The sequence below is a fragment of the Crinia signifera genome, chromosome 3 (assembly GCF_055691185.1).
Source record: "Crinia signifera chromosome 3, ASM5569118v1, whole genome shotgun sequence".
In the NCBI taxonomy this organism is placed as follows: domain Eukaryota; kingdom Metazoa; phylum Chordata; class Amphibia; order Anura; family Myobatrachidae; genus Crinia; species Crinia signifera.
In genome coordinates this window covers 155,068,274-155,090,182 of record NC_139219.1, presented here as the reverse complement: position 1 = coordinate 155,090,182, position 21,909 = coordinate 155,068,274, and the positions used below count along the sequence as shown (strand labels likewise).

Genomic DNA, 21,909 nt, shown 5'->3' with positions numbered 1-21,909 from the left:
CCCCAGGCTCCAGGTAAGGGGCTGGTTCCAAAAATATGGGGGACAAAATTAGTAGAGTTCCCCCGTATTTTGAGAACCAGCCCCAGGCACAACCAGCCAGCAGGGTAATGCCACAGCCGGGGGGAGACTTTTTATACAAGTCCCCCCGGCCAAAGCATTCACCCCTACCGACCAGTCAGCCTGGCCAGGGGCCCTGGGGGAGTGGGGACCCCCCTAATAAAGGGGTCCCCCCTCCAGGACTTACCTGACCAGGCTGAAGCCTGGTGCTGTCCCTGGTGGCCCTGTGCGGTGGCCACCGGGCTATTCATTGTGTAAAAAAATAGATGAAAAACCTATTGTTTTAAACTGTGGAACTATGAGTCCCAGCAAGCCTCCCCGCAAGCTGGGACTTGGAGAACCACAAGTCCCAGCCTGCGGGGCATTAAAGGGCCCGCTGGGCCTTGGAGTTCCACAGTAAAAAAAATAGATAAATAAATACACACTGACCCATTATAAAAATAAAAGTTTAATACATACATTACACAAACACACTGATACTTACCTATCTTGAGCCCGTAGGTAGGTCCCAGGGTCTGGTCCGGTGCCTTGGTTCCGGGGCTGGTTCCGGGGCTGGTCCGGGTCCGGGGCTCCAGGGCTGAAGAGTCCGGGGTCCTGGATCCGTAGTAATCCAAAGGGGTACCTGGGGAAAGAAATCCTACTCACCTGTCCTCTGGCGTCCACCCCGGCATCTTCACTTCAAGACTCCTGATTGGCCAGAAATCATTCTGAGCAGAGACGCAGAGGAAGAAGGATCTCTGCGTCTCTAGTGTATAGCGGAGCAGGTACCAGCAGCCGGGAGCAGCGCGTCTTGAAGTGAAGATGCCGAGGTGGTCGCCAGAGGACAGGTGAGTAGAATTTCTTTCGCCAGGTACCCATTTGGATAACTACGGATACAGGACCCCGGACTCTTCAGCCCTGGAGCCCCGGACCAGCCCCGGAACCAAGGCCCAGGAACCAAGGCACCGGACTGGACCCTGGGACCTACCTACGGGCTCAAGATAGGTAAGTATCAGTGTGTTTGTGTAATGTATGTATTAAACTTTTATTTTTATAATGTGTCAGTGTGTATTTAGTTATCTATTTTTTTTACTGTGGAACTACAAGACCCAGCGGGCCCTTTAATGCCCCGCAGGCTGGGACTTGTGGTTCTCCAAGTACCAGCTTGCGGGGGAGGCTTGCTGGGACTCATAGTTCCACAGTTTAAAACAATAGGTTTTTCATCTATTTTTTTACACAATGATCAGCCCGGTGGCCACCGCACAGGGCCATCGGGGACAGCACCAGGCTTCAGCCTGGTCAGGTAAGTCCTGGAGGGGGGGGACCCCTTTATTGGGGGGGTCCCCACTCCCCCAGGACCCCTGACCAGGCTGACTGGTCGGTAGGGTTAATGCTTTGGCCGCGGGACCTTATATAATAAGTGTCCCCAGGCTGTGGCATTACCCTGCTGGCTGGTTGTGCCTGGGGCTGGTTCTTAAAATACGGGGGACCCCCTACTCATTTTGTCCTCCGTATTTTGGGAACCAGCCCCGACCCTTGAGCCTGGGGCTGGTTTTAAGAAATCAGCGAAGTCCTATTTGTCGGGTTTCCTGATTTTTTAATGCCAGCCCCGGCTCTTTCAGCCTGGTGCTGGTTACGGCAGTGGGGGGGACCCCACGCCGATTTTTTTTTTAACTAAATATAGTTTCAGAGGCATTCCCACTGCCTCAAAAACGGTATTTAACCGTGTAGGACTCTGCTTTTAAAACGGGTTGAAATACCGGTTATCTTTAACCGGTATTTCAACTCTGGCACTTTCCCACTGCAGCCTTAACGGTAAATTGTGCTGAAAAATCCTTTTAGACCTGCAGTGGGAAAGGGGCATTATTTATTGTTTTTGAAATTCTATATAATATTTATCAACACTTTGTAAGTCTTAAACATTTGTATCATCTGCTTCAGAAATCAGCATTTCAGACAGATTAGTAAGCGTTATACACCCTCTGTGAGTTGATAATTCATATATCAGTCATGTTAAATTGCCAATACAATATGTCACCAAAAGATTTATTGTCTCCTAGTTGTTCTAGCAATAAAGCAAAACTAATTCAGTATGCACTTTAATAAGCCCCATCAAAACATTTATTGTTATATGATTTACATTTTATGGACTAATCTTCAATAATCCCTAATGTTACCTGAATAATGAGACATAAATATGATAGATGATTCCATATTATTAAATACCAGGAATCATTTTCTAGTTTGAGACATTTACTGAGTATGGCATATGCAGTATGTACAATAATTAGTAAAAGTTACCGTATATAAAAATTAGTTCACATCTGTCCATCTTGTGAGGCAGTTATTACAGAATTTAAATCCTGCTATTTACCAATGGCAATGAAGTATGGTGTAGCACACTGGAGGTATTGTATATATAGATTAGATTATACTGTATGCAGTCTGTAGACCAATCTTTGTTCAGAGTTTGAGTACTATACCTGATGCCCTATACTGTACACCTAAAAGTTCATATCACTAATGTTACAACCAGGAAGATGACAATAATGGCAGATGACAACACATACGAAGTTAAATAAAGTATGATTTACAGTAGTCAGCTTTTACTTGTAAAATGTACAGTGGCAGGTAAAAGAACGGGAGTTCTTCAAACAACACTTGTTATGCATGAATGATCTACTGTGCATATGCGAATATAGGGCCTAAAGCCCCGTACACATGGGGGAGATATATTGCTCAGCAATATATTGCTAGCAATTTATTGCTCAGTTTCTCCTTTTCATCAGCTACCATATGCGGTGCCGCAGGAGCAAGCTGTAAGCGATTACAACGGGGCTGAAAACAGGAGCGCGCACACTCCCATCACTGGCAATATGGTCGCCAGCGACCATATTTCCAGAGATTTTAGCCCCTATCGCCCCCGTGTGCACACACCTTTAGTCAGACTTGATTGAAGGACAAAATTGTTCTCAAAATGGGAAAAACCATGCTGCACTGCAGATGGGGCAGATATAACATGTGTAGAGAGAGTTGCACAAGTCTCTAAAGGTTTTGCTACTATTGTATTGTTCACAGTCCATCTGGCAGATATGGGTATTTTCACGTTTTATAGCAGCATTATTGTGCAATTCATTATAAAAATAAATATTTAAAATGTCTTGCTTAAAACACAGCAATACAGTAAGCCCTTAGTAAATGTACTCCACATCTAAAAAGCACATTCACAACAGGGAAACAGTGAGGAGTAGGTAGTGCATATAAATTCAAATGGCTATTTCTCATCAGACTGATGTGGCATACTGGAACACAGTGCTCATCCAGTCACAAACATTTATTAAATAGTCATGTATTATTTTATTTTTTTTAAATGTATTTAGACATAAACAAACACTACAATACCTTTTATAGGAGCAGGAGAAGGTGCAGCTACTTTTGGTGGGTGGATTGCGGGGGTCATTGGCTGCTTTCCAGCTGTTTGGAATAGAAAGGTATAATTACTGTAGTTATAGTAAATGTACTGTATATTAGAGTTAAATTCTGCTTCCATTAATTTTCATGTATTGTATTGTGCATGAAAGTCCCTTTTACTGGAAATACGTAAATTAGTATATACATTGCTACTACTGGATTACAGAACACAATAGCACCATCAAATGCTTGATACAGTGAGTATAGCGAATATCTAATTAGAAGAGTTACAAAATGCTAGAAAATGATGATATTGCAAGTATTGTATTTAATGTAAAGTTGATGTTGAGTAGTAAGAAATAAAAAATACCTTTTAAACAACAAATATTGCAGGGTTACGGTAATCAAAATCATAACATCTTGGTGACATTGATTGTTCAATTATTTATCTGATTACCAAATCAAGTAAGGGATTTCCCTTTGCTTATCTGATTGCTGACTATGGTCAGTTTTTTACAAAGTCAAATTTACTGTTAACTTCCTTACAGTAGCTTAATGGTAGACATCCTGAAGTGTTACTACTTAAATAATGTATTATTGCTTTGAAATGTTGAGCTGCAGAGATCTACACCCAGAGCACATACAGCGAGTAGTGTGAAGAATTACATGCATTAAACGAGAAATCATTAATTGCTTGCCAGTTAAAGTAAAGGTCATTTTTAAAAGACATGTTATATCAAGCAACTTATACTGTGTTAAATAAAATCATGACAAAAGTAAATTAAAATAAATGTTTCCTGAATAAAAGACAATATAATCCTCTCCATGTGTTGTTAAAAGTGTTTAGAATCGATTGTCTTTGTTTGTTTTCTTTTTTGAAAGATAAATTGCAGTTGTAAGAATTTCCGTTTTCTATACATTAAGTGTTTTTTTTTTTTTATTGACATATAACTGTTATTTTATAAGCAGGATGCTTTTTTGTCTTTACCATTGCTTGATTGATTGAAAAATAAATAAATAAATAAATGAAAAAGCTTTAGTTTTGATAGGTGTTTATGAGTGACCTGGACTGAACGCTGGGGCTAATTCAGCATTGATCGTTTACATAAGAATTTGGAGTGGACTGCGAGGAGAATGCTCCGCCCAGACAGAAAAAGAAATCCACCCTTGTTACAATCACATTTCAATTCCTTAACCATTAAAGAGGTTTTGCCATCTGTACAATTGTGAGTAGGTCTGAGGCTTTCACTAACCTGCAACTGAGGCAGGCTGGAAGTGGTCATAGCTGACATTACAGACACTCCTCAAAAACCCCTGGGCATGCCTGCATTTTTTCAGACACACTCAGAAAACAGGAGGTTTCCACCCCCAAACTCTGGCTTCCTGTCAGTCAACATTGCATTTGCGATCCATATGCATTTTCAGTCACTAATTCATCTTGTGCATTAACAGTTGTTTGATCATTGCTGCATTTGAAAATTCTCTAATTACCAATCCTCTGTACACCTAATTACACATGCCACTCTTCCTATACAGTCTGTCACTAGCTGTCAGCACACATACATGCAGAAGGTGATTGGTCAGTCAATGACTAGATCATGGCTATGATGATAAAGTTAGCTCATTACAGACTTGAGGCTGGATGTTGAATTAGATGGAAACTAGGCATATGTTGTCCCGGACTTCATGCACAGAATAAACCATATATTTGCCCATGCAAAAATTGATTGCTACATGTGTTGGGCCAATCCCCTTTTTGTATTATCATAAACAGCGCATAGATGCAAAGTATACACCTGTATTCCTGCTTTATTTTTCACATCGGCCCCTTTGTCCATATTGGTCACATGGACATTTTTTTTTCTGCTTAACAATAAAATAGATCATTGTCTCGCAGCCAAAATGTTGCAGGTTTGAAATGTCTTAAGGTTTTATTTACTTAATAGCAATGTATACATCAGGATATTTTTTCTTTCAATGTGTTCTAATGGTCACTGGTGTTTTAATATCTCTGGTCACTAAGACTACTTATGTTTTTTTGCAGTGATAAGTATATGCTCCTTTATATCTGCCCTCTTCCCTTGTTCTACCATCTTTTTTCTTTGTTTATCGTCCTTCTCCTATTTATGAGTTTCATCAGCTTCAGCGCTTCCGCAGAATATGATCTAAACATCATCTAAACAGCAAGAATACACAATATTCCCAAATGCAAAACAAATATTTCACATTCGTAATCTTTTGCTAAAATAATTCTTGAGGGACATCTATTGACATGCAGAATGTTGATAAGTGGTATGGACACTAAAAGCAGGTATCAGGAGATCAAGTGTGAAATGATATGTAAAACATTTCCCTGGCATTATTAACAAAACAGGATTATTTATCATCATGTGTTCAGTGTTAGTAGCAGTGTGTGATAAATGCTTTAAAGTAACATTTCATCCTTGTAGATCTCCCTATGCCAGCATTCTGGGATCCACATGGTGCTAGTGACTACAATACAACTACACGCCAATTCCTGATATAGTTGATCATATGTTTCTTTATATCTCATTTGTGATAGACCCATGTCCCTCAACCCGGCTCATTTTTCCCTACCAGGAAACGTGTCAGATAAAGAGATTTTTTTTTTAACATGGTTATTATAATACTTAACTTTATATCTTGGCACTTGTTAGTGTCATAAAATGTATCATTTGATGAAACAACCTCTGACTGGCAGTACCGCTAAAATAAATGTAAGACTTAGGGGGGTATTCAATCCCCATCGCTACTTGCGACAGGTGAAATAGCGGTGGGTGCCTATTCAATGCTGTCTTTCCCGACAGCATTGAAGAGGCAGATTGACAGAACGGGCCCGACTTTAAAAGCTGACGGCAATTTTGTCGATAACGGCTGTGAATTGTCACGAGCCCCCTTTTCGCCGATCTTCAGACTGGACATTGAATCCCACCTGCCGATATGTGGGTGAGCAAAATGAACACAGGCCAGGTTCATGGCTGTTGGGAGGGATCAACAGTTGTGACACGGGATTGAATACCCCCCTTAGCCTTTATGTGCAAAAGGGTCAAGAAATTGTGTATACAGTAGGTATCTACAGATATATGTTTGTATCTGTAATATAGTACATGTTTTGCTACTTTAACATGCTTAATGTTGTGATGCAGTAACATCTTGAGGGCTTTTCTCTAAACAAATAATACAAGATGTAAAAACTCCTTTCAAAATACAATATTATCTGTACAAGTTTGATAGAATATCACATAATGTCTCTCCGGCTCTGGCTTCACAGGAAGAGTTAAAGCAAGCACTATAATGTGCTATTTATGAGCTGTATATTCACAGGTCTATAACCGCTCAGGGTTTATTTAACCAATATTACAGCTGTATACCATTTCCAATTCATTTTTTTCTAACCTTGTGCTGGGAATTCTCATCTAGAAAATCATATTTCATGTCACATACAGAGGTCTGTTTTCTCATTTATACCCACCCATGCAGATAAATTCATCCATGGCCAAGTCAGATTAATAGTTTGTTCTGCTGTCTAACCAGCAGCAGTAAAATCAGGAGCTCTAGTATAATAAATGTTTCTTGCTTCTTTCCTGAGCTAAAGTGTGGAAAAAAGTAAGTTTTAGGATCTGCAATATTTGTGCTAACATGGATATACCTTTAGATGAAAACCCCATATTCACAAACGTTCTTTTCTTTATAGATAGTAAAAGAGTTAATGAAGTGTTTCCTTGAAACCTGACTAAAAGTTGTGTTGCAAAGCAAGACTGCATCTTGTAAGTACAGTGACATACATTGGTGGCTTCAGAGGAGGGGTTGCTGCACAGTTCAAAACTCAAATAGCGGAGGCACAGCAACTGCCACCAACTGTCATTCCTACAGTATGTGACTCGCTGCCAATTGGTGTTGATCCCAGATTTAAATTTTGAACTGTGCTGCAGCCATACCTCTGGAGCCTCTACTGGTGACATAGCTATAATTTGTACAAAGCATGCAGTGTACATGGGTCCCTGGGACCAGGGGGCCACACCACACACCATGTACCCATTTCTTGAAAACTTACTCCTCCAGAGTCCCACAATGCTGGCAGCAGCATTGCACAAATCACCGGAAAAAATGGCACAGGGGACTTTGGCATTTCACCCAAGCACAGATGGAAAATCACCAAGAAAATGGCCACCATGCTAGTTCCCTGGAGACCTGCACATGCACACTAGACTCCTATTGATTCTAGTGCTAACAGATTCACTACATTGCTGAGTAGAGAAGAGAAGGCCCCCTTCATTCTTAATACACCCCTGTTTATTATGAGTATATCCATGTTAGCAATTTAATTCACAATTATTTGGCAAATATAGAAAGACTATAAAAATATTTTTTAATCATAAAACTTTTGGGGATTATAATTATTTTGGATGTTTTCTCCATTATACAACAAAATACTTTTTGGTAAGTATGTGCAGTATAGGAAAATCATACCCCCTTACCAAACATGTATGTAACATGAGAGTAGTAAAAGTGCAGTTTGTTGAGATGAATACAGTGTGAATATTTCTAGGCAAACTATTTTTTTCAGTATGAATCTTTACAGGAAGCTCTGTATCCAAGACCATCCATCGTTTTGTAGGAAATTGACAATATGTAGTCTCTGGGGGAATGATTGGTGTCTTGCCAGTACCATCTTCAAGACAGTTGGGGAATTAAATATATCCTCTTAACCCAAGAGACAAATGTATGCCAATATCACTAAGAATTACAGGCAAGAAGAAAATAAAAGCAAAATATAACATGTACACTTAATTCTAGAAAGGAGCACATTTTTTTAAAAAAGCTCTGTTAAATATTTGACTGATTCTGCTTTTCCTGCAAAATGTGTAATATTTAAAAATCATACAGCAGAATTGATACAATGCCAATTGGCATTCCACATAATGGAAAAGTAAAAGCAGAGATTGGAGATTCTCTGGACCCATCAATATGGCCTATTCCTCTATGATCTAAGATCTCTGAATTGGGCAGATCTTTTGAAATATAAAGAAAAGGATAAAGTTCGAGAATACTCATTTATTCCTTTTATTACAAATTACAATACAAAAGAAAATAAAATAAATACCATTCTACAAAACATTGGGATGTTCTTACACTTGATCCCATTTTAAATAAGTTTCTCCCTCAAGGACCTTAGGTTGTCTTCAGGTGAGAAAGAACCCTTCAAATATGCTAGCACCTAGTGATCTACCAGCCAATAAAGAAGAAATTTCGAAATTCAGCTAACTGAATAAATATCGCTTGTCTCCCACCACCCTCCAAGCAACTTAAATGTGCCCTATTAAATGCACGCTCTGTTTGCAACATATTAACATCCATCCACAACCTCTTCATCTCTCACAACTTCAACCTGCTGGCTATTACAGAAACATGGCTCACACAATCAGACACAGCCTCCCCTGCTTCACTGTCAAATGGTGGTTTCCATTTCACTCACACCTCCAGGCCCGGTAACAGTAAAGAAGGTGGGGTAGATGTAATACTGCCTCAATCCTTCACATACTCAGTTTTACCACCAGTTCCTTCACTCACATACACATCATTTGAAGTTTACTCTATTAGAATTTCTTCCCCTTTCTCTCTGCATATTACTATTCTCTATTGCCCACCTGGGCTTCCCAAGCCTTAATTTCTGAAAGATTTATCTGCCTGGCTACCTCACTTCTTATCCTCTAACACAGGGCTGGGCAACACTGGCCCTCCAGATGTTGATGAACTACACATCCCAGCATGCCTTGCATCAGTTTCAGCATGGCCACATAGCAAAACTAATGCAAACCATCCTGGGATGTGTAGTTCATTAACATCTGGAGGGCCGTTGTTGCCCAGCCCTGCTCTAACATCTCCACCATCATCCTGGGTGACTTCAATAGTACTATTTATAGTCCACAATCTCGGCATGCTTCCAAACTCCTCTCTCTCTAACCTCCTCTCTTGGCCTCTTCCAGTGGTCTAAGTTGTCTACTCATGTGGAAGGGCATTGCCTTGATCTTGTATTCACCAGTTTATGCTCAGTCTCTGATTTTATGAACACTCCCTTCCCTCTCTGTGATAACAATCTCATTACCCTCTCACTCTTCTCCATTACCCCAAGCTCACTGACACTAAAATCAAGCAAGCCTTCTCTAACATAAATACTAACCCTATTAACTTTCCACAACTTTCCACCTCTCTGCAACAACAGCTCTCACCGATTTCTACATTTACCACTCCTTACTCTGCTGTTTCTCACCTGTTCCAGACTCTTGAAACAGCCCATGACAAAGGGTTCCAGCTTCCCTCTACACCCCATGCAGGCTTAGATGCCAGCCATGGCACTCCAAATTAACAAAGCAACAATGATATCAGTCATGTACATAAGTATGCCAGTGGTGTAAATCTCAGAATCTGAGTGATTTCCTCATGTATAAGACTATCTAACGCTCATACTGTAATGCTTTGGACACTGCCAAATAAACATACTTTCAATTTTTCATCTATTCTCATGCCACCAACCCTAAATTCCCTATCTGAACCCTTTGGCACTTTCTCCTCATTTGAGCCCACAAAATGAAAAGGAAGTATCCACACTCTTCTTATCCTCCTCTTCCACTACCTCTCCTCTTGATCCTATACCTGCACGTCATTAAAACTCTATCTCCTTATCCCAACCTTAACTAAAATCTGCTATCTCTCTGATTTGGTCATTGCTAAGAATAAAGGCCATTAATCACTACTCATCCTTCTAGATCTTTCTGCTGCTTTTGACACTGTTGATTACAATCTTCTCATACAAACACTACACTCTCTAGGGGCCTTATTTTGGTTCATTCTTTCTGACAAAATCCTTCTTAGATGGGCAAAACCATGGGGGTTATTCTAGTCCATTCTTTCTGACAAAATCCTTCTTAGATGGACAAAACCATGTGCACTGCGGGTGAGGCAGATGTAACTTGCGCAGAGAGAATTAGATTTGGGTGGGGTTTTTCTTCAAAGTGAGATCTATATTGAAGTGTAAAATCATGCAGTCAGTATTTTCCCTGCACAGAAACAAAATAACTCACCCAAATCTAATTCTCTCTGCACATGTTACATCTGCCCCCCTGCAGTGCACATGGTTTTGTCCATCTAAGAAGGATTTTGTCAGAAAGAATGAACTAGAATAAACCCCCATGTGCACTGCAGGTGGGGCAGGTGTTACTTGTGCAGAGAGAATTAGATTTGGGTGGGGTTTTACTTCAAAGTGAGATCTATATTGCAGTGTAAAAATAAAGCAGTCAGTATTTTCCCTGCACAGAAACAAAATAACTCACCCAAATCTAATTCTCTCTGCACATGTTACATCTGCCCCCCCTGCAGTGCACATGGTTTTGTCCATCTAAGAAGGATTTTGTCAGAAAGAATGAACCAAAATAAGGCCCTAGGTCTCAATGATACAACCCTTTCCTGGTTCTCATCTTACCTATCTGATCGCTCTTTCAGTGTTCCACCGCAAAGCTCAGTTTTAGGTCCTTTACTTTTCTCAAACTATACCTCATCTCTTGGAAAACTAATCAGCTCTTTTGGATTCGAGTATCACATGTATGCAGATGATACTCAAATCTATCTATCAACCCCAGTGTTGTCAACAGTGGTTTTTGGCTGAGTCACTGAATACTTCTCTGCCATCTCATCTTGGATGTCTCCTCACCACCTCAAACTCAACATTTCCAAAACGGAATTAATTATATTTCTACCAGCCAAGAGCAATTACTATCCTGATCTCCATAACTGTTGTCAACTTGACAATCTACTCTACCCTCACATGCTTGCTGCTTAGGGGTCATCCTCAATGCTGAACTGTCCTTTGTTCCCCACATTCAATCTGTCCCCAAATCATGTTACATGAATCTAAAAAGACATATAAAAAATATGACCCTTTCTTACAGAAGACACTGCTAAATCTCTAATCCATGAACTCATTATATCCTGCATTAATTATTGCAATAGTCTCCTTAATGGTCTTCCCAAGAACAGACTCCACTGCAATCCATTTGAATGCTGCTGCAATGAAGATTTTCCTAGCAAGATGTTCATCATTTGCTGATCCACCCTGCCAGTCCCTCCATTGGTTGACTGTATTTACCATATTCAATATAAAATACTACTCACATATAAAGCTATTAACCATACTACTCCAACACATATATCTTTACTTATGTCTAAATATCTCCCAACTTGACCACTCTGCTCTGCACAAGAACTGCATCTATTTTCTGCATGGATTAGGAACAATCAAGTGTTCCCTGTGAACTCACCTCTTCAGTCAAGCCTATCATATTTAAGTACCACACACATAACACTCTGATACACTGTAACTAGGTGGGACTGCTATGCTGTTACTGGTGCCTGTCCTTGTGTTTCCCTACTATGTCCCTATGGATTGTAAATTTGCAGCAGGGCTTTCTACCTCCATGTCTGTCTGTTGTTACCCAGTTTGTTTTGTCACTGTCTACAATTGTAAAGCTCAATGGAATCTGCTGCGCTATAACTGTAAATAAATAATAATAAAATTGCTTGGAAAAAACACATTTTTCCCCCATGTAATCATTGCAAATGTGCAAACATGTTAGCAAGGAAAGAAGAAAATTCTGGAACAATGATAAAAGTAAGTCATGGGATATTAAAGGGGATATCAACTGCCAAACAACATGTGTAGTCTACATGCTGGAGGTCAGATGTGGGGCACGCTATGTAGGAAGCATTCTTAATAGTAAGAATATTAATAGTGTACCAAGACACATAAAATGCAGTGGAAACTATTTGAGGAACTTTAGTTTTAAGGTGACTGAACATGTGGTCATAGATGGAAGAGGAGGAGACCAGTTGAAGCTGGGGAAGAGGGAATCATATTGGATGTATGCATTAAAATGTTGGTGCCCAATTATATGAATGAGATCTATTACATCACACCTTTTTGCATTAGCTGCTGTTTTAATTTTCTCCTGTTGGGTTGTCAGCCTCAGCACAGCACCTAAGATGGATGGAGTCAGTAAGTAGTGCAAACCTGACTGTTACATTCAGGGCCATCTTTTCGTATGGGCTTATTGGGCACTTGACCAGGGGCCCCAGGTGTATAAGGGTCCTACTCTGATAGCTGAGGATCCCCTTTTTCCAGGGATACCTGAATTTTGAAAATCGGCCCTGGGAAACTGGAGATATCCAACTTCAAAGCAGCAGTCCACATCTAACCTGTTAATTGCACTTCCCAGTCATATTTCTCAGGTTCTATCTTACTTATAGTTTTTCTGAGAGTACATTCCGAAAGCTGGGACTCTCCCCTTTCTGCCGACACTAGCGGCTTGTCTGTATCATGCCCAAAACCAGATATATCAGCCTTCCAGCAGCCGGTCCCTGCTCCAGCTCCAAACGTCTGGTGTACCGTTTTATATTTTTGTCAATGGATTGCTCTGGCTCCTGATCTCTGATCTCCAAGTCCCCAGCACCTCCAGAAAGTTGGGACTCTAGGTTGCTATACTATTGAAGGCTAAGCAAGCCTTTTTATACTATTTAAGGCTAATTCTCAGATAATGGCAATATCTGCAGTCAAACAAGCTGCCCTTCCACTGGAAAATGACGAATATTAAGCCCACTCCATTATCCAACCCTCCTCTGTGTATAAAACACCCCCTACCTCCCTGGAAGTCATTTACATTCAGCTCAGTGCCCCCTTTTACATGTTAGTGTTCTCCCTCCCACCACCTGTGCAGTAAAGGAGTAACTAGCAGAAGTTACTGCTCCAGGTCCTACATGTTGAATGGAAGATGGAGCACCCCCTGCCACCCGTGGGACATCAAAGCTGCTGCTTATAGCACCCCCCCACCCCTAGGAGGGGAGAATGGGTAAGGGCCCCAGTGCATTGCCTTGCCCAGGGGCCCACACTGCTGTTAAGACGGCCCTGGTTACATTTAACAGTCAGCATTCTGATGTTGGTGTACTGTCCATCAGAATCCCGACTGTTGGAGCATCATCTGGAACCCAAAGTGGTCCTCCTTTAACACCAACACCTCCATAGCTCCTTTATTAAATGGTGAGATCCAATGCAAGGAAGATGACATTATATAAAGATTTTGCTTTGGCAGATTGGTCAGTGGTACAATATTTTGTTGTTAAAAAGGTCTACAGTCAGCAAATCAGGATTAAACACAAATGTTGCTTTTCATTTTTGCACAAATGCAGAAAATAACAAACAGCACATCCACAGTTCTGGGTGCTACTTCACTATTTCAGCACACTCTATACTTACAAATGTGTCCTTTGTGTCAGCTATACTTTTTACAGCATAGTCGGACATACATTATGCATATGATCCCACTATGCATGGACTACAGTGGGAGCCACTGCCCATTGAAGCCTATGGAAGTCAACTGTGATGTGTATACATGCGGCATCCTGTAAAACATTCACATCATAATCCTGCTACAACAAGCTGCAAAGCTGTAGTGGGACATGGAAACTTTCAATTACAGTCATAACAACTTAGATACATGGGCAATCTTGAGATAGGATTTTGTTGCAATTTTTTTGTGGGCTACATTAATTTGTATGTATCCAACAAATGCTGGACAGTTTTTTTCTGCAATTTATATTTGAGTTTAGACACTAGTCTCTATATTCATTTTAAACCGCCCACACATGTAGTGTGGCTATGGGCCACTAGGGGCTCTCCCACTCAGCTCTTCTGATGTAGCCCAGTATTTTTTGGGATATGTGTCTGTCTCTAAACTTAACCTTCTATATTTGCCTGGTTCTGTTCTCAGATCTTTCTCAGTTGACAGACAATTATTATTTATTTATTTATTACAAAGTATTTACGGTATGTAGCACAAACAAATTCCGCAGTGCTTTTACAGAGAATATTTGGCCATTCACATCAGTCCCGTCCCAGTGGAGTTTACAATCCATATTCCTTACAACATGTTCACACATTCATTCTAGGGTCAATTATGTTTGAAGCCAAGCAACCGATCAGTATATTTTTGAATTGTGGGAGGAAACCAAAGCGCCCAGAGGAAATCCACAACAGCATGGGGGGAATATACAAACTCCGCACAATTAGGGCCATGGTTGGAAGCGAACCCATGACCTCAGTGCTGTGGCGTAGTAAGCTAACCATTACAACATACATGCTGTCAAGATAATAGGTTTGGTCACTCCACTTTTTAACCTTGTATGGAGGAATCCTTGATTCCAGCACTGAACAAATGACTCATTAGTGCCACCTCTAGGTTGATTCTACCACAACCATGAGACTCTAGAGCAGGGGTGTCAAACTCAAATTCATCGGGGACCGCATCAGCAGTTTGGTCACCCTCAAAGGGCCGCTGTATAATAATAATGCAATGACACCACAGGCTGCGCCAGCTGTATAATAATAATGCAATGACACCACAGGCTGCTCCCGCTGTAGAATAATAATGCAATGACAGCACAGGCTGCTCCCGCTGTATAATATAACAATAGTAATGCCATGACACAAATTATTATACAGGGGGAGCAGCCTGTGGTGTCATTGCATTATTATTATTATTATACAGAGGGAGCAGCCTGTGGTGTCATGGCATTACTTTTATATTATACAGGGGGAGCAGCCTGTGGTGTCATGGCATTATTATTATACAGGGGGAGCAGCCTGTGGTGTCATGGCATAATGCCAAGACACCACAGGCTGCTCCCCCTGTACAATAATAATGACACCACAGGCTGCTCCCCCTGTATAATATAAAAGTAATGCCATGACACCACCACCAGATATATTGTTTTTTTATGTAACTTACTGTATTTTATCCCTCAGGCTCCTTTACTGCTGCTGCGGCTCCAGTAATTTCAATTCCTCTCTCTGTGCCGCGGCCTGTCCTGCTGCGGCCCCCCGACTCGGCCTGCCTTCCTTCCTCTCTGCAGACGCATGGGTGGGAGGCGTCATCGTCATGACGTCCCCACCCAGCGTCTGCCACTGCCTCGATAAGAGGGAACAGGCTGCCGGGCCCTCCTCCACGTAGCCGTGGATGCCGGCGGGCATGTTCCTGTGGTCGCAGACATCTTAAAAGACCACAGGAACATGGCCGCAGGCAGTGCAAAAAAAACCTCTCAAAAAAGATCTCAAAAAAGAGAATAAAAGGTGAAGGCTGGCGGCGGCTGCGCGGGCCACATGACGAGGTCTGTCGGGACGGATTTGGCCCGCGGGCCTTGTGTTTGACACCCGTGCTCTAGAGGATGTGTCCCACTTGATCTCCATAGCAACAAGGGGATTTTTTTTATTACCTTGTCATCATGGATTCAGTGAGTAATGATGGTAGCAGATAGTGATACTCTAGAAGAGACATAATTGGGCATATTTGCAATAGTCACATTTGTAAATAAACTAAATAAAATATAAATAAATTACTGAAAGAGTGGTGGGGTTAAGGAATTAAGTCCCTCTATCTTCCGCACTGTACAAATTATAAAGACTGGGGCTAAATTGTTTTAAAGAGGAGAATCTCCTCATTCAAACTGTATTCAAGCCTAGAACTGTATGCATAGTGATCTTGTGATCACCAGGCAGAACTCCCTTGACTAAAGAAAAATCATGGAATCTGCAGCAAGTGAGAATAAGTTGGTTTATTTTGTAAGTCAATTATTATAATAAACATACTTTTTTTTTAAAACCATTATGATAAAACTCATCAATTTAATTAATTAGACAAAAGAGGAAGCTTTTGTTTATGAATTGTTTTATTTAATCATCATTCAAACTAAGTGCAAATAATGGTACTTGTGAGTTATCCGGGCGTCCGATTTTTAAATCGGGTCGGATCGGGACATCGCATCGCATGCGACCATCGGATGCGATGCGATGCGATGACCCGATTTTTCCATAGGAATCAATGTTAAAATGGACTGAGTCCATTTTAACATGGAATTCAATGGGAAAAAGGGTCCTTTTCATACCCCTACTATCCAAGTGGGCATGGAGTTGGATATAAACCTGTGGCGAGCGTAGCGAGCCACCGAGCCCGAAGCGTGGCGAGCGTAGCGAGCCCCGCGAGGAGACACGGAATACCGTCCCCTCGCGGGGCTCGCTTCGCTCGCCACGCTTCGGGCTCGGTGGCTCGCTACGCTCGCCACAGGTTTATATCCAACTCCATGCCCACTTGGATAGTAGGGGTATGAAAAGGACCCCTTTTTCCATAGGAATCATTTTAACATTGATTCCTATGGAAAAATCGGGTCATCGCATCCGATGGTCGCATGCGATGCGATGCGATATCGCATCGCATCGCATCTGATTGTATGCCTTAACTTAAGGCATACAATCAAAAAATCGGACGCCCGGATAACTCACAAGTACCCAAATAATAAATTGGCTTATTAAGGTACAAAGGTGTATTCAGAAATTATGGTTAGCATGAAAACCTTCCTTTGTAAAATGTTAAGTTGTTTTTTCTTTTTTTAAAGAGGGCATATTTTTTAATCGGAACCTTTGTCTGGACTGCCTGTATTATCCTAGACTCCAGGCAGCACTGGCACTTTAGGTTTTAAAAAGGTCAAATGATGACAACATTCTGAAATGTAATTTTGCAGAAATGTTACATTGCCATCAGTTTTGCCGCTTATGGACTATTCTTACAAATACCAAAGCGTTCATACCTAGAATTGATTTATTACAAATTTTTCACTCAGAAAAAAACAAATGTTATACATACTGATATTTCCCAGCTTTATGGCCTCAATTATTTATCTTGGAGATAAAACAAAAGGGTACTTATGTAGTATCTGGGCTGCCGATTTTGTGATTGTATGCCTTACCTTAAGGCATACAATCAGATGCGATGCGATGCGATTCGATGCGATTTTGTATAGGATTCAATGTTAAGAAGGTCCTGTTCATTTCCCCACTATCCAAGTGGGCATAGAGTTGATTCTATATAGCGTGGCGAGCGCAGCGAGCCACCGAGCCCGAAGCGTGGCGAGCGAAGCGTGCCCCGCGAGGGGACGCATATTTCTTAAAAAGTATTCTGTGTCCCCTCGCGGGGCTCGCTACGCTCGCCACGCTTCGGGCTCGGTGGCTCGCTACGCTCGCCACAGGTTTATATCCAACTCCATGCCCACTTGGATAGTGGGGAAAGGAAAAGGACCCCTTTTTCCCATTGAATTCTATGTTAAAATGGACTCAGACCATTTTAACATTGAATCCTATGGAAAAATCTTGACCATCGCATCGCATACGATTTGGTCGCGTGCGATGCGATCCGATTTCTAAATCGGACGCCCAGATACTACATAAGTACCAACAAATGTAACATTCTACTATATGTCAACACTTACAGTTACAGATTCAGAAGGGGGCAAATCATTAATAAGCTGTGATCATTTAAAATACTAATTGAAAAAACTATCCAATAATGTACACTGATGCTGTTCACTTTAAATTGTACATTGTGGGTGAAATGTAATAGGGTGAGAGAATCTGAAAGTGAAAGATAAAGGGGGTCATTCCATCCCTGATCATGGCTGTCGATCCCTCCGAACAGCCATGATCCGGGCCCGTTTGCGGTTTGCCTGACAGCAAATCGTCAGGCGGGATTCAATGTCCCGCCTGACGATCGGCAAAAAGTGGGCATGTCTGCGTAAACGGCCGTGGATTGTCGATCTGCAGTCAGGATCGTGACAATCCATGACCGTTATCGGCAGAACGGGTCAGACAGCTTCTAAAGTCGGGCTCATTCTGCCATGACCCCTCTTCGATGCTGTTGGTAAAGACAGCATTGAATAAGGACCCACCGCTTTTCCCCCATTGGGAATAGCGGCGGAGCATTGAATACCCCCTTAATAAGAAATCTCCAGTTTTTTAATGCGGCAATCATTTACTGTACACTGCAAAACCAATTTAATTTTGCAGTGTAAATGATTGCGGCTTTAAAAAACTGGAGATTTCTTACCAAATCTCTCACTTTCTGATTATCTCACCTTATTACATTTCACCTGTATATTTATATTGTGTTTTATATCTCATATGATTTGCACTGCAATTTTTTTTTTTATGTATGTAGTTCAAAAGTTTCAATAATAATAAACTTTAATACTTTTTTATCACATTTTTCTGAATTTCGATTACATTTCAAAATATTTTTGCAAGGGTGTCTATATGATTTTGATATGGTTTAGCATTTTCTTAACTAAATCAAGTGAACAAATTATGACTAGGCAAGTGCATAAAATGAAAAATAAGAATAAAAAAACCACAGCTATTTAAAACATGTTTTTCAGCAATGAAATGCTGTCTATTGGGTTAACTTACGTAAGTTTATAAAAATGAAAAAAAGATGATGTTGCCAATAGCAACCAATCAGGTTCTGTCTATCATTTTCTAGGATGCAATAGAGAAATGATAGAATCTGATTCGCTGCCATGGGCAACATCACCTCTTTTCATATTTAAAAGCTTTTGTAAATTTACCTCTATGAGTGGTATGCAGTGATAGGTCATACTAAAATTTAAGTGAATGACAATACATAGATAAAGACAAAACACATTAATATCCACATTCATGACAACAATCAAAAGGTGTGTTCGTCTGTGAAGGAAATATACACAAGGGCGTAACTACCATAGGTGCAAGGGGTGCAGCTGCTTTGGGGCCCAGAGCTGAAGGGGGCCCATCTCTACAGTCTACGTTGTATGTGCTATATACATTTACACCCCTGGATATACATATATTTATAAATATTACCACAGGCCGACTCGTTAACTGTATAAGGAACCTTTTTGCAATTATTATCTTATTATAATGAATACTTTGCAATTAACTAGAGATTAGTACTGAAGAAATAAGTCATAATTTGTTGTGCTTCTTCAGCTAATATTCGGATTATTGTTTGTTATGTACTTCTTACAGACCAGACAAGTACGTGCTTTGAGAAAAATAATCAAATTATCATGTAATGACAACAATAGCAAATTGAAGTAAGTAATGATTCTTGAAATTGCAAATTGCCTAATAAGAAAACATAGCCTTATTACAATGAAAATGCAAAAAGCTATTTTTTTCTGCTTCTCGAATTAAAACCAAATGTGTGTGACATATCATACTAAATTTCTCTTTTTGAAAAGTAAGGAACTTCCCTGATAATGTGCCCTATCCACAGCTGTATGGTAGATAGAGTAGTTTTATTCATTTTCTGATGTGTGTATTCCTTTCTGATGTGCATATTCCCTATCAATGCACTTTGGCAAAAATCTTCGTGAATCATTGTTGAGTCCCTAAATGGGATATTGCACTGCACCATGACAATTGTGCGTAATATAATTGAGACCTGCAGATTCTAGATGCATACAAAGATTTATGAATTGGATTCGCCGTATTCACCCTGGTCTAAAAAAACAGTATTGTTAAAAAAAGTGGATTTGTGAATTTGCCGCCAATCCATGTGTTTGCAACAACTTTTGGTCGAATTTGCAACCATTTTTGACAGCTTTCAGGTCTGTTTTCACCCCAAAAAGTGAAACGTCATGGGCGAAAATGTACTCAAAAACATGTGAAAACACACGGAATTGAATAATGAATTATATTAAATTCATTTTATTGTCATCGCCCATGCACAAGTACAGGACTACAAAATTTAGTTTTTCTTACAATCAAGACACAGAATTTTAGCAATATAGTATTGTTATACAAGAAAAATTTTAATTGAAAAAAAAAAACTATTGAAATTAGCAAAATACGAATTCAACATCAATACAGCTCTAGCACTAATTCTAGTCCTGAGACATGTAAAGCAATTTCCAGAAGGCAACAATGTAAAAAATTCTTGTACCGGATGAGAGGAATCACTTATAATACTGTGAGCGCAACCAGGGGCTGGCTGGCAAATTTTAGCCTGGGGGGCAAGACAAGAGCACTGGCCCATAAGTTACAGCGCATTGTTAAATGCAGGTTTTTCATTTAAAAAATATGTATTAATAAAAGAAAAGATTAGGCCTGGAGTTGATTATATCAACTCGAGACATCACAGGCTGCTCTCCTGCATAAATAAAGAACAGGACACCACAGGCTTCTCCCATGCATAAAGAACAGGACACCACAGGCTGCTCTCTTGCGTAAAGAACAGGACACCACAGACTGCTCCCTTGCGTAAAGTACAAGACACCACAGACTGCTCTCTTGCGTAAAGAACAGGACACCACAGGCTGCTCCCTTGCGTAAAGAACAGGCCACCACAGGCTGCTCCCTTGCGTAAAGAACAGGCCACCACAGGCTGCTCCCTTGCGTAAATTACAAGACACCACAGACTGCTCCCTTGCGTAAAGTACAAGACACCACAGGCTGCTCCCTTGCGTAAAGAACAGGCCACCACAGGCTGCTCCCTTGCGTAAATTACAAGACACCACAGACTGCTCCCTTGCGTAAAGTACAAGACACCACAGGCTGCTCCCTTGCTTAAAGTACAAGACACCACAGGCTGATCCCTTGCGTAAAGAACAAGACACCACAGGCTGCTCCCTTGCGTTAAGAGCAGGACACCACAGACTGCTCCCTTGCATAAAGTACAAGACACCACAGGCTGCTTCCTTGCGTTAAGAACAAGACACCACAGGCTGCTCCCTTGCGTAAAGAACAAGACACCACAGGCTGCTCCCATGCGATAACAGCAGGACACCACAGACTGCTTCCTTGCGTAAAGTACAAGACACCACAGGCTGCTCCCTTGCGTTAAGAGCAGGACACCACAGACTGCTCCCCCTGACACCACAGGCTGTCCTCCCTAAACTTGTAGATTCGCACCTGATTGAATATGTCCATATCCTGTCAGAAGCTGCTCACCATCAAATTGTTTTTACACTGGACACCAGCCACAGCAGCAGCCATTTACTCGGCAGCTGCAATGACGTACTCGATGACTGCTATAAATACAGGCACATCCGGGCTGCTTCTGTCGCCACATATCCTCAAAGGCACTCCCAGCATTTTTCTCACATGCCCAGTCTGACACTCCCACTAAATGTCCGGTTACCCCCCTAGATGTCTACTTTCTGTCAGTCATCTTGCGATCGGTCAGCGAAGGGAAAATGTACCAGTCTTTGTTTGCTAGGCCTGGTCACGCATATGCATTGTGACTCTTGCGCATTCGCCATCTACCAATAATGGCCCGATGCCGATGGCAGCTGTATGATTATGTCTGAATCAGGCCCATTGTGTAATGTGTAGGCAGTTTAGGATTTAAAATTCTTCATTGAAAAAAAAAAAACAGTAGCTTACTGTGGCTTACTTACTGCATGGGGTACAGCTGCATACACCCCTTGCCTCTAAAAGATCCCTCTTTCCAGGGCTGCAGCAGCTGTATAAATCCTGTGGCTACTGTGGTAGGGAAGGAAGGTGTGAGCCGCACAATCACAAAGGCTGCT

The 21,909-nt window shown here is 41.1% G+C and overlaps 1 protein-coding gene across 1 annotated transcript in view; it reads right to left on the bottom strand.

Moving 5' to 3' along the window:
• The window catches only part of TRDN (triadin), a 427,364-nt gene that overhangs the window by 197,800 nt on the left and 207,655 nt on the right, over nucleotides 1–21,909 (bottom strand). Inside the window, exon 20 of the mRNA XM_083174940.1 lies at nucleotides 3,439–3,510. Coding sequence (XP_083031066.1) covers nucleotides 3,439–3,510 — 72 coding nt within the window. The remainder of the gene's footprint in view (nucleotides 1–3,438; nucleotides 3,511–21,909) is intronic.